Source organism: Giraffa tippelskirchi, chromosome 13, assembly GCF_054371585.1.
Source record: "Giraffa tippelskirchi isolate mGirTip1 chromosome 13, T2T-mGirTip1v1.2.pri, whole genome shotgun sequence".
In the NCBI taxonomy this organism is placed as follows: Eukaryota; Metazoa; Chordata; class Mammalia; order Artiodactyla; family Giraffidae; genus Giraffa; species Giraffa tippelskirchi.
Window position 1 is genome coordinate 108,878,199 of NC_137287.1, and position 13,621 is coordinate 108,891,819.

The following is a 13,621-nucleotide window of genomic DNA, read 5'->3' on the forward strand; positions in this document are numbered from 1 at the left end:
TTACAAATGCAAGTTCCAGCCACCCTGCCCCAAGGGTCTGGTCTTGATTATCTGGGGTAGGATCCCCTAGGAAGCTGCCTTTGATCAGCTCTGCTTATGGTTCTGAGGCAGAGAGGCCTCAGACCATTCTTGATGGAATCTTGAGTCCCGGAAGATGCCCGAAGACATTTTGGGCATTGAGGTTTGTGTGGCTCTCTCTACTGAGACAGCTCTTGAGAAACCCTGTTTGTTCTCCAGTCCTGCCTTCCCCCCTCCTTCTAGAGCCTCATCTTGTGGGAGGACGTGTGCCCCACCCTCATCCTGGAGCCAGGAAAATTCCAGGGCTAAGCTACCAGAGGCCACCTTGGTGAAGCATCCTAGGACAGATGGGCACACGCTCTTGGGATAATGACAGTCAGGGGAGGTGCCAGCCGGGGTCACTCTGGGCAGTGTGAAAGGCTCGCTTTGTTCTGGATGCTCTGATCTCAGAGCCTCTTGGGTCTCTTCCCACTGTCTCCTCGCACCACCTGCTGGCTGGGGACGTGGCTCCCTACCACAGCAAAACCTGATGGCACTGGACACCAGAGGCTGTGCCTAAAGAGAGGTGGGGCTTGGGGGTGGGGAGAGTGGATGGTAGGGCCTGAGGACCTGTGCTGGGGACGGGAAGAAGACAGAGATACAGGAGAAAGAAGGGGTCCTCTCTGGGGTTCCTTGAACTTGAGACTGACACTCACGTCGGTTGGAGGAGCCAAGTGACAGACGCGGCAGACAGTCCGCCTCCCCACCCCTCTTTTGTGCACTAACTGGCCTCCAGCAGGTGATTCTCTTTGCTTGAGGCCAGCGGTGCCAGCAAATAAATTACATGCAATAATTCCCTTGACAGTACACCCTTTATTCCCTTCCCAGACTCACTCCCCCTGCTCCTTTGCCAGTAGTTCCTGGGATCAAAGCCAAAGAAAGGTGCACTCGAATCCTTACGTAGGGTCTGGTTCCTTGTAGGCCCCTAAGACAAGAAATCACTCCCCAATCTCCCCAACCTGGGTTCCATCATGAGGGCAGCTCAGCCCCTCATGTTCCAAGGGGAAGCTGGCATACCCCAGAACTCCAGGTGGGTGTCTGGCCCGCCTAAGTCAGAGACCTCTAGAAAGGTCTGTACCATCAGCTCTTTCCACGATGAGACTCTGGGGTTTTGGAGCCAACGCCACGCTCCCTCACATCCTGCCCTGGCCTGCCCTGTGCTCTCACTGTTCTGAATGTGAGAGTCAGGCTCCCCGGAGCTACCTGGGGCCAGGAGCAGGCGCTGGGTTCTCGTCCTCTGAGCATGGGCCAAACTCAGTAGCCACGTTCTGAGGGACCGTCCTGGGCTCCCCATCTGTTGCTGGGCTCCACCCTAGGCACCCCCCACCCTCTCGGGAGCCTAGTGTGATTGACGGGAACTCCCAGCTAGAGGGATGCAGGGGGACTTGTGTGGGGCGAGTCCTCCAGAGACGTCTGTGAGCCTGTCCCCTCCGAGGAGAAGCTGTCCCCAGCAGGCCGGGGGATCTGAGTCTGCCTGGGGAGTCGCTGCCAGGAGAAGAGGGTGGTGAGGAAACGCTCAGGAGCGGGGTCCAGGGGCCCATGGGGGTTTCTGCCTTCATCAGCCTCGACAGCCTGGCCAGCTTCCTGGGTGGGAGCGGCCGCTTGGAAATTTCTGTTCTGTCCGCGCCTGGGGGCCCAAGGAGGCCAACGGGATTTGGGCGAACGATCTGAACCCAGTGAGTCCTGGAGGAGCAGGTCCCATCTGCCCTTGGAAGTGACTTCCTCATTTAGGCCCTGGTCCTTGGTGGCCGCCCCCCTGAGTTCCAGGCACACTGGGTGGGCCGGGGAACCTGCCGGGCACGGACAGTGGGCCAGCGCCTTCTTCAGGAGCATCTGGATGTCCTCGTGTCTTGCCCGGGCCTCCTCCCACAGGTCTCGGCCCAGGCCCTCCCGGCTCAGCGAGGCCACCTGCAGGCCCATGGTTGTGAGCTTCTCAGCAGGAAACTCAGACACCAGGCGCTGCAGGTAGCGGTGGAGACGGCGCTGGTCCCCAGGGCTGGTCCTCTGGGCCTTGCCCAGCCTGAGCTGGGCCATCAGGTCCTGACAGTCCATGTGGAACCAGGTCATCTGGGAGACAAGAAAAGAGGGAGGTGGGGGCTCCGTGAAGATAGGGATATACCACTCTGAGCAGACAGGAGGCTTCTAGAATGAATCTAGCTAGAGAGAATTAATAAAAATGCCCAGTCCCTGTTAGAGGCTCCCCCCAGCATGGCCGTGGTTCTCTCAGTTGCTGCTGCTGCTGACAATATTCCTCTTTCTTCCTCAGGGGCCCACCAGAAACAAACCCCAGCACCCTTGAGATCTTCAGGCACAGTCTTCCAGACTTAGGGACCAGTAAGGACTCATTCCCTCTAGGGCACAGATTCCCCCTCTGTGAAGTGGAGGTTGTGGTAGATAACCATGAAAGTTGGGGAGCTGAAAAATGTGGATTCTCGGACAATATGAACCCCTTATAAGTGGTGCTGAGGGAGGAGACTGGCTAATATTGATTGAACCACCGACTGTCTGCCAGCCTCTCTGCGTCTCATGTAGGATCTCACTGAACCAGCGGCCCATTTTACAGAGGAGGAAACTGAGGCTCAGAGATGTGAAGTCACTTGCCTCAGGACAGGGAGAAGCTGGGATTTGAACTCAACTGTCCTGCTGCCTCAAGAGGGTATTTTGCAAGCACCTCCTTGCACAGGAGAAACTGGCCGAGGCGGGGGCACACCCTTGCAGTTCCACGGGGAGACTGTCAGCCAGACCTGGCCTGGAAGCCCCCTCACTCCGGTCAGGTCTCTGCCTCCTTTGGGGATCCTGCCTGTCCCCACGTCACCCACAAAATGTCTGCAGGCCGCAAAGGAGCCAACACATTACCAGCAGCTCGTGAAAAACATAATCTTTCTCTCCATTAATTTAGAAGCCGACAGCGAGTCGTTAGGCGGTGGGGACTGGAGAACCGTTTTCTCCGAGGAAACCATCCTTCCGCGGATTAAAGGAACTTGTCTGTAGATAAATGGCTTCATATTCGCGGAAGCACACTGAGCTCATGGCTGGGAAAGGGCTCCATAAATCTCCCTTAGCGGTACAATCGTGTTATTATTATTTAATGCCAAAGCTGCCGCCCGCACGCTCTCCATCTGGGGCTGAGCCCAGCCCTGAGCCGTCCGGCTGTCTGTCCGTCTGGGACCAGATATTCCAGGCCAAGCCGGACAGAGGTGGACAGCGCCTCAGAAACCATCTTGCCCCACTGCTTACTGTGCGGATTAATATTCAAAGCCAGAGAGGGAGAACGGGACCTACCCAGGCTGAACACCGAGAGACGGGCCAGGTGGGAATGAAGGCTAAGGCCATCCCCTCCTGTCTTGTACGACCTCCGACAGACTCAGGCCTCCTGCCCGCCTTCTAGCCCTCCTCCCTCCACCAGATTCCTCACTCTTCCTCCATTCACGTGACCAATTACTGAGCCTCCTCTGGGTGCTGACCCTGCCCTGGGCACCATGATAGAACCAGGACCCCGGTCGGACCGGTCCCTGCTGGGGGAGCCCAGCTCACAGTGACACATAAAGGAGAGGCGAGCAGGTGATGGAGCCACAGGATAAGCTCAGGTTACAAAGAGCACCATGAAGTCAGCAGCACAGGGTGATAAGAGAGAATGGGGCGGGTGGGGCAGGGGCTGGGGGCTCAGGCAGGGCCTCTGTGAGGAAGGGACATATGAGCTGAGAGTTACCAAAGGCAAGAAGCCAGCCCGTCAAGGGGAAAAATTTTCCAGCCTGAGAGAACAGCCAGTGCAAAGGCCTCAGCGCTGGAGCCAGTTTGCTTTCTCCAGAGAAGGTTGATGGGGCTGAAACTGGCTAAATTTAGTAAACAAGGGAGAGAAGCTTCCAGATACCCTTAACCCACGAGGCATTACCCCTCTTCCTCCTGTTGCCCCAACTCTGCAACAGAGAGGTGGGATGAGATCAAGGTTCTCGCCTGGTTCTCACCCCATGAAGTTGCCTGCAAAGGTCTACGTATGGAGGGAAAGTCTATGACTTTGATCAGATTCTCAGAAATCCCCAGGCTCCAAAAAGCAATGACAAACCTAGACAGCATATTAAAAAGCAGAGACATCACTTTGCTGACAAAGGTCCATATAGTCAAAGCTATGGTTTTTCCAGTAGTCATGTATGGATGTGAGAGTTGGACCATAAAGAAGGCTAAATGCTGAAGAATTGATGCTTTTGAACTGTGGTGCTGGAGAAGACTCTTGACAGTCCCCTGGATAGTAAGGAAATCAAAACAGTCAATGCTAAAAGAAATCAGTGCAGAATATTCATTGGAAGGACTGATGCTGAAGCTGAAGCTCCAATACTTTGACCACGTGATGCAAAGAGCTGACTGACTGGAAAACCTGATGACTTTTCCTGATGCTGGGAAAGATCGAGGGCAGGAGGACAAGGGGGTGTAGGGGATGAGATGGTTGGATGGCATCACCGACTCGATGGACATGAGTCTGAGCAAACTCTGGGAGATGGTGAAGGACAGGGAAGCCTGGCATACTGCAGTCCATGAGGTCACAAAAAGTCGGACACGACTGAGCGACTGAACGACAACAACCTGCCCCTAAACCCATCACTTAAGAAGCAGCTGTTTTCCAAGGGTCCTTTGAGAGTTCGTGTCCCTGGGATGCTCCTGTGTAGTGGGACAAATCGGGTTCAGAGATCAGCTGGACCTGGCTTAGGAGGGTAACTTCATCTTGCAGACCTTGTTTCCCTTTCAGAAAATGCAGTTAATTCTCGTTCCTCCTCACGGGACTAAGGAATGAAGGGAGCGTAGGGCTGTGTCTGGTCTACTCCCTGCCCCCCCCTTCCTCCCATGTGTTGGGGGGCAGGGGTGGGGAATCTGTGCTGGAAGGCTCACCTTCTTGCAGAAGTGGTGCAGGTGGAGCAGCGTCTCCAGGTCTGTGCGTTGCCGCTCGGCTGCCATGTAGAAGTGGGTCAGCTTCGCCTGGAAGGCCCGCTGGGTGAAGGCAAAGGCTGCCAGCTCCGGGAGCTCGGTCCCTCCTGCCTCCCCAGCCCTGGCTGCTGCTGCCAGCTGGGCTGCCTGCTTGCACAGCTCCAGGCCGTGGCGATACTGGGCCTGAGCGGGGAGGGGAGGGTGTCCACTCAGCTGCAGCCTCTCTACCGAGATATGAGACTTCCTGAGCCTCAGTTTCCTCATCTATAAAATGGGAACCCAGGGCTCACTTTGCCCACTGGGACTCTGCTTGGTGTCACCTTCTTCTGGAAAAATTCCCTGACCCCAGAATCTGAGTTAGAGGCTTCTCATCTGTGCACCATGGTGTTCTCTTTCTATTTCCCTGTTGCCCCTCCAACCCCCCCTCCAAAAAAAACAAAACTGGCCTGGAAATTCCCTGAGGGCCAAAACGGGCTGAACTGCCCTGGACTCCAGGGCCCAGCACATCGAGGAGGCAGATTCCCCCCGCCTCCCAGGCTGATTCAGTAGGGCTAGAGTAGGACTCTGGAATCTGTATTTTAAGAAATCCATCAGGGATTCTGAGACTTGTCATCTTTGGACTTGGTAGTCAGGGAAGGCGTCCTGGAGGAGGCAATATCTAAGCTGAACCCTTTGTGATCCAAGCCGCTTCTCTCACTGTCTCGAGCAGCTTTCTAGCACCTTCCCACCTCTACACTTTTTTCCCAGCAGTCCCACCCCCACCACGCTCTGGTCCCCTCCATCTGCTCCCACCCTGCCCCTCAGTCTCAGGAACGCACCACAGCCTGAAGGAAGAAGTCCTCGAACTCGGTGTGGGTTTTCTCCACTGTCTCCAAGCTTCCGTCCTTGGGGGTCAGCACTTGCAGGCACCGGCTTCCTTCCTGCTCCATCCAGTGGCTGACCTGGAGCAGGGAGGGAGGTTTGGATGTGACGAGCTGCTGAGGAGACATCCCTTGGCCAGCTTCCTGCTTTCCTGAGAGGCTGAGGTCTTGTCCTCAGTCATTTGGGGGCCCACTGGCCTGAGCTGAAACCGCCCCCAATTCTGGAGACATGAGGATTCAATGAGGGACAGATGGGGTAAAATGGCTCTTGATCCCATGAGTCCTCTTTGTATTCTGGGGTGTCTTAAAGGGCACATACTCACCCACTTTATCCTCACAAAGCCCCGCGTGGCTACTAATTTTATCCCCCATTTAAAAGATGAGGAAACCTAGGCACTGAATAGTTTAGTACCTTGTCTAGGGTCACACCACTAGTAAGAGCTGGAGCCAGTACTGGAACCCAGGTTGTCTGGCTCCAGACACCCTGTGCTCCACGACCCCGAGCATGCAGGGATGTTGTGGTTCTAGGCACTGGCAGTTGGACAGGATGATGTCCGGTGTGGGCTCCAGGATCAGACCCCCAGGTGTGCAACAAGGGCAGGTGACATAACATCTCCCAGACTCCGTTTCCTCATCAGTGAGTAGGCGAAATCCTAACGTCTTCCCTGTGTCACTGGTAAGGGATGAGGTTGAAAAGTGGTGATGGTTGCAAAGGCTCCAGCCCAGGGCTTGGGACAAAGTTGGTGTTTAAGAAATGCAGCTTCTGGGGGGTCTTCCCTGGTGGCTCACTGGTAAAGAACCCGCCTGCCAATGCAGGAGACAAAGGTTTGATCCCTGGTCAGGGAAGATCCCACATGCTTCGGAGCAACTAAGCCTGTGCACCACAACTAATGAGCCTGTGCTTTAGAGTCCAGGAGCTGCAACTACTGAGCCAGCAAGCCTAGAGCCAGCAACGAGAGAAGCCACTGTCATGAGACGCCTGTGCATCGAAGCTAGAGAGTAGCTCCCGCTCGTCGCAACTAGAGAAGAGCCTGTGCAGCAACAAAGACCTAGTACAGCCAGAAATAAATAAATACATAAAATTATATATATAATGTAGCATCTTGAGTTATGACCTCAGTCACCAAGCACACTTACAGAGTGCATGTCGTGTGCTCCAAGAACCCCTGCCTGGCTCTCCAAGAAGTGCTAACCTGGTATCTTTATACCAGAGGAAAGCACCTGGCTGGGGCGGGGCCTGGAGAGGCAGAAGCCCCACTTCCACCCTCAGGTCCCTGGGCCAGCCTCCTCCTTCCCCTCTCTCACCTGGTGGATGGCAGCTTCCAGGCGGCCCAGACGGACACGGAGCTCCAGCCTTCTCAGGAGGTGGTTGGACACAGTGACCAGGACGTGCAGCTGCTCGTCCACAAGGCTGTACAGGGTGGTGGCTTCAGCCAGATGGCTCCTGGGAGGCCACGGAGGGTGAGAGAAAACCCAAGATGTTGATCCCTTGCCCCCCACCCCCTGCACTCCTGCCCAGCATAGGCCTGCTTCCCTGACTCCCTCCAACTCTGTGGCCCTGGCCTGGGTGCTTCAGCTGTTGACTTGCTGTGTGACCTTGGGCAGGTCCCCACACCTCTCTGGGCCTCAGCTTTGGCCTTCCGTGGGACTGGGAGGACCAGAGGCCACAGCAGAAAGCCAAATGACCCTCTCTTTCCCTAGGAAGGTAGGAACCAAGCTGGACAGATCTGGGTTCACACCCCAGGCCTGCTACCTTCTAGTAAGAGGAGCTTATGCAAATTCCTCACCCCTCTGTGTCTCGGTTCTTCAACTATAACAAGTGAGGATAACAGAACCCATTTCACAAGGTGGTTGCACCCTCCTCTGCCCTAGCGATCCTTTAGAAGGAAAAGGTAAAAGAGGAGAGGAAAGGAGAGTCCATTTTCCTGGAGGGAGCCTCATCTGACCGCAGCTTCCCACGGGTCACTGCCCTTCTAGGGAATGGATGAGCACCCAGGGTGAGTGAACAGGATGGAAAATGCCAGGCTGTCTGGCAAAGGGAGGGAGGAAGTCAGGGACAGGCAGGAGGTGCGGAACAAACACCCAGAGTGGCTCACATGGGACCACAGCGCCCCCTGGTGGAGATGCTGGTGGCCAGCGGTCTGGCCAGGGCCATGGCAAACCAAAGGGACCCCGGAGCTGGACAAGTGAGGCAGGGGCATGCTGGGAAAGGCAGTGCCAGCCCCACCAGGCCATGTGAGGGGCAGGGAGATGATTCCACCTCCAGAACTAGGGCCCACTGCTGCCCAGCGCTTGCATCTGCATGAATCTGTCTGGGCACAGCTCAAGGTGGTGTGTTCAAGATTCTGGGCCAGGCTGCCTGGGTTCAAGTCCTGGCTGTGTGACCTTGGGCAAGTCACTTTTCTTCTCTCTGAGCTTCAGGCTCTTCCACTGTAAAATGAGGACAGTACTAGGATCCACTTTGTGGGTGGGAATTACATTAACGTTCTTGAGGCCCTTAGAACAATGCTGTGTTCATACTAAGCGCTATTTGGGGTTGGTTAAATACACAAAGCGTTCTTGGAAGCTTATGCAAACTTTGTGATTGTGCTCGTTCTAACAGAGATAAAATTTTTACAATTACTGGACGATTTAATTGCTGATTTGCACCCCACCCCATCCTTAAATTTAAGAAAATTGGTACTTTCTAGGAATGTGCATTGTTTGCATATTGTTAAATTTCTGAGACCTTAACACACCGTGAAGTTCTCTCAGGCCCCTGCCAGGAAAGGCAGGGCAGTTCAGGGGTTAGTGCTCACATGGCCTGGCTCTTACTTCCTTTCGCTCAGCCTCAGCATCCATCAGCCAAATAGGAGGATGTGGGCCTCGTGTAATCTTATGAGGAATAGGAGACAAGCTCTTGCAGGCGCTCAGCCCAGGGTTTAGGTCAGAGATAGTGCTTGGTCTATGATGATGACCGGAAGCAGGGGAGCTTGTCCTCCAATGCCTGGGCTTACAAGGGCTGCAGAGAAGAGACTTGCCAAGGTACAAGCCTCAGCTTGGGGTATGGGCACTGCGAACATCCCATCCTGGACATCCTCAGAGCCCACCCTATGTGTCCACTCAGCAAAGTGGCCCCAGCTCTGAGTCCCAGCCCGGGGAACAGGATGGGGTAGGGGAGGAAAAGCCTGGTGCCTGTACCTGACGTCCGGGTTGAAGTTCAGCCTGCTGCCCTCCTGTCGCAGGCTGGCCAGGGTGGCTCCGCCTTCCCGCTGGAGGCCCATCAGGCCGGGGTCCCTCAACACAGCCTCCATCAGCTCCTTGGACTTGCTCAGACACCTGGAGGCCTCCTGCCAGGGTAGGGAACTGGCCTGAGGCTCAATTTCCACTCTCCTTCTATAACCTTCCAGGGCTCCCCACACCCTGATCCTACCTGACTCCCCTAGTTGGGCATTCAAGGTCTTACGGAAAGTCCATCCTTTCTATCTCTAAAACATCTCCTCAAGCCAAGCTTCCTCTCATTTCCATGGCAACCTCACTGGTCCAAGCATCATCATCTTACTGGGACACCCATCCCAGCGCTTTGCTGATTTCCCCACAGCACCCTGGCTCCCCGTGCAGTCTGTTCTCTGTATGGCAACCAGATAGATCTCAAAGGGCCCATCTGATCATCCCACTGCTGCTTAGAACTCTCTAGTGGCTTCCCTTCCCATTTAGAATCAAATCCCAACCCAGCTTCTCCCTGATACAGCTGTGGACCCAGAAGGTCTCCTCCTTTTCCCTTACTTTATTCCACACTGGCCTCCTTGCTCAAATATAGCAAGCACAGCCCCACCTCAGGGCCTTTAAATGTGATTGTCCTCCACCTGGAGCACAGTCCCCTTCCTGTTCCCAGGGCTCCATCTCATCCTTCAAAGCTCAGCTTCAATACCCTCTTTCCCCTTTATTCTCAATCTTACTTTCACAGCCTTCAGCATCACTTGTAATGATATGTCCATTTCTGTTTACTTCTTTTTTTAATGAAGACCTCTCACACTGCACCATGAGCCCCATGAAGGCAGGGACAAGTCGATCTGCCCCAGGCTGGGTCTCCAGGGCGTGACACATAGTAACTGTCCAGTAAATATCAGCTGAATGAATGAATGAAAACAAAGCCCCTTCACTGAGCCCTTGGTCCATGGAATTGGAGGTGCGTTGTGGTTTCCCCACCTCCGGCTCCTGGCTCACCTGCACCCCTCCAGGGGGCTCACCCTTCTCGAACTCCTTGATGGAAGCCTTTAGCAGGCAGGAGGCCTGGCGAAGGTCAGCAAGGAAAGGATCCAGCTTCTGTAGGACAGGAGGCCCAGAGTAGGGGTGTCAGCCTGTGAAGAGGGTGCTGCTCCCCTCCACCCACCAGGAGGACATGCAGGGTGGTGGTTCTCAAATGTTAGCTGCATCAGAATCACCTGGAAAGCCAGTTAAAATCCAGGCTGCAGGACTTCCCTAGTGGGCCAGTGGTTAAGACTTCGCCTTCCAATGCAGGGGATGCAGGTCTGTCTGATCCTTGGTCGGGGAGCTAAGATTCCACATGCCACTCGGCCAAAAAACCAAAATGTAAAATAGAAGAAATACTGTAACAAATTCAATAAAGAATCTTAAAATGGTCCACATCAAGAGAATCATTAAAAAAAAAAAAAAAAAACCCAGGCTGTTGAGCCCTCCTCCTGAGTTTCACTGGGGTGGGTTATGACAGCGTGCATTTCTAACAGGTTCCCAGGTGAGGCTGATGCTGCTGGTCCAGGGACCACAGTTTGAGAACCACTCAAGCTGGAAATGAGAGGGAAAAAGACAGAGGACCCGTCTGACCTACTCCCAGACCACTGGGGATACAGTGGGGGAGGGAACGGTAGGAGGGGTGAGATGGCAGGGGTGGAAGACATCCTCTCTGAGTCTCACTTCAGCCCGGCTTTACCGCTTACTAGCTGTGAGGCCTTGGGCAAGTTTCTTAACCTCTCTGTGCCTCCACTTCCTCTATAAAATGGGAGCACAGTAGTTCCTGCCTTCGAGGCTTGTGTGAAGACTAAATGGGTTTATTTGTGCCAGGCACTTAGAATAGCAACCTTAATCATCATCATTATCAGCTTAATGAAAGTGGAAATGTTAATCGCTCAGTTGTGTACAACTCTTTGCGACCCCATGGACTGTAGCCCTACAGGCTCCTCTCTCTTTGGGATTCTCCAGGCAAGAATACTGAAGTGGGCTGCCATTCCCTTCTCCAGGGGATATTTCTGACTCAGGGATCGAACCCAGGTCTTCTGCATTGCAGGCAGATTCTTTAACATCTGAGCGACCAAGGAGGCCTCTATAGGCTGGATCTATAGGTAAGATTTTATTTAAAGGGAAGGCATTAAAGCAAAAATATAGTTTAAAAGCCCCTGGAGGAACTAGAGATCTCTGGAGAGGGGAGCTGGGGGCCTGTGGAACGAGTAGGGTAAGAGATTTTTCAGTTTATACCCTTCTGTACTAATTGAATTTTGAACGTATGGTCTGTTTGAAAATAGATCCAATTAAAAAGAGCGCAGGCCAAAAGCAAATAAGCAAATGGCCACGTGAGACTAGAGACCAGTGGTTCTCAGTGGGGGTGGTCTCCCACGCCAGGGGACACCTGGCGATGTCTGGAGACATTTTTGGTTGTCGTCATTTGGAGGATGCTATTGTCAGAGTGGGTAGGGTCCAGGGATGGTACTAATCATGTGACAGGGCACAAACAGCTCACCCCCAAGATGAATCATCCAGCTCCAAATAAGAATAGTGCTGAAATCGAGCTGCTCTGGTCTAGAGAAAGACCAGGGCCAGCTTTCTGCACTGGTCCTTGAGTGGTTTAAGCCCATAAGCACCTGTGTGCCGCTGCAGAAGTCGTGCCCATCCTGTGCGTCCTCATGTGCTAAACCGGGCATGAGATGCCCCCTTGCGCAGGGTTCGGGTGAGAAGGGACTGAGGTCACATGGGAAAGGAGCAGTTTCCTTACTTCCTCTCTCTTACAGGAGGGAGCACGCCTGCCTCCCCCACCAGACCCCGAGTTTTGTGCATCCACAAAGCAGATGCCTGCAAATGTGTTTGCGGGAAACTCTCACATCACTCTTAGCATGTGGCAGACACTCTTTCTTCTAAGCTCTTTACCCATCTTAGCTCAAGTCTCACACTAGCCCCAAGAGGAGGTACTCTTCTTAACCCCTATTCTGTCATTGAGGAAAAGGGCTCAGAGAAGGTATATAACTTCCCTAAGGTCACACAGCAGAGCTGGGGTTGGGAGGCAGGCTGTCTGGCCCCAGAGCCTGAGCTCTTCATCACTCCACTCTGCACCCTCATTATCAATGTTTGTTGAATGAATGTTTTTGAACCAGATAAGCTCAGGTGGATCCATGGAACAGGATAGAGAATGGAGAAAGAGAAGGGATGAGGGTGTGGGGTGAAGGCTGTGATGATAGACACCTGGAAGAATTGCACCCACTCGCCATGACAGTAGGGGAAGAGGCCTTCCAGGGCCGTAGGGAGCTGGCTGGGGTCCACGTGGTGGCTGAGGGCCTTCAGTGAGGTCAGCACCTCTACCTGCAGACCAAAAAAAAAAAAGTCATTCTGACCAGGGAACTCAATGTAGAGACCAATGTCTGAGAAGGTCCTGCCCAGATCCATGCCCCAGCATTTCTCCACCTCCCATAGGTAAGGCTGTCCTTGGCTCTAACAGTTGCTTTCTGGGCAAAGAATTTTCTCTGGAAACTCTGATAAATCAAAATTGAGAGCCAGACCCTGGGTAAGGAATAGCAAATAAACAGCACTCATACTGCCACTCTCCTAGCCTGTGATCGAGGCAGACATCATTAATCAATCACGGCACTCCTTCCCTCTGAGCTGGGCTCTTTCCAGCACAGTTGTCCGGGCAATCACACAAACCGATTAAAGCTGGCCCTTGTCATGCAACTTCTCTGTAATCCTTGTACTGTTTTCTGGAGACACATAAAGATGTTCTCTGGGATGTTGAGAAAGGTCACCAAATCCTAAGGGTACCCATTAAGACGTGGAGCAGGGACTAGGTGACTGCTTCTCCGAGGTAGTGAAACTTGAGGCTTATGGTACAAACAGCTCCAGATACCTAAGCTTGGGATGGGGAGAATTCTGTGGGGTTCTGGAGCCCATTTTTTATCCCTGATTTTTCAAGTGTGCTCTAGAGACCAGCAGCCCCAGCAGCACTTTAGGAACATGCTAGAATGCAGAATCCCAGGCCCAACCCAGAACCACTTTATCAGTACTTTGGTGATTCCCCAAGAAATTTGTAGGCACCCCCGCTGGCTAAGTGGTAAAGAATCTGCCTGCCAATGTAGGGCAAACAGGTTCGATCCCTGGGTCGGGAAGATCCCCTGGAGGAGGAAATGGCAACCCACTCCAGTATTCTTGTCTGGAGAATTCCATGGCTAGAGGAGCCTGACAGGCTACAGTCCACGGGGTCGCAAAGAATCGGACTTGACTGAGCACGCCTGCGTGCCATGGGGGCTGGGCAGGAGAGTGGTAGGATCCAGGCCTCGTATCTAATTGACCTGCGCTCTATTATTCCAGGGCCACCATTCTTCACCCCAGCTCAGCTGAAGCCCAGCTCCTCTGCACCTCAACCAATGTTGCCTTCCCCTTACCTGGATGTCAGGTAATGCCTCCAGCTGGAGAGCTGCCTCCTTCTCCCCCAGGAAAAGCATGGCACGGATGGAGGCTGGGACCAGTGCCTGTCAGAGAGAACCATTTCAGAGCTGATCTGCCTCGGCCCTCACTGAGCCTCCCCT

At 53.8% G+C, this 13,621-nt stretch overlaps 1 protein-coding gene across 1 annotated transcript in view; it reads right to left on the minus strand.

The window, feature by feature from the left end:
- Positions 1–850: 850 nt before the first annotated feature.
- Positions 851–13,621, minus strand: part of KIAA1755 (KIAA1755 ortholog) — a 38,752-nt gene continuing 25,981 nt past the window's right edge. The window contains exons 7-14 of the mRNA XM_081557146.1: positions 13,478–13,564; positions 12,285–12,401; positions 10,041–10,139; positions 9,015–9,163; positions 7,140–7,278; positions 5,793–5,915; positions 4,939–5,157; positions 851–2,124 (exon numbers count right to left, since the gene is read on the minus strand). Of these exons, the coding sequence (XP_081413272.1) occupies positions 1,423–2,124; positions 4,939–5,157; positions 5,793–5,915; positions 7,140–7,278; positions 9,015–9,163; positions 10,041–10,139; positions 12,285–12,401; positions 13,478–13,564 (1,635 nt within the window). The 3' untranslated portion in view covers positions 851–1,422. The remainder of the gene's footprint in view (positions 2,125–4,938; positions 5,158–5,792; positions 5,916–7,139; positions 7,279–9,014; positions 9,164–10,040; positions 10,140–12,284; positions 12,402–13,477; positions 13,565–13,621) is intronic.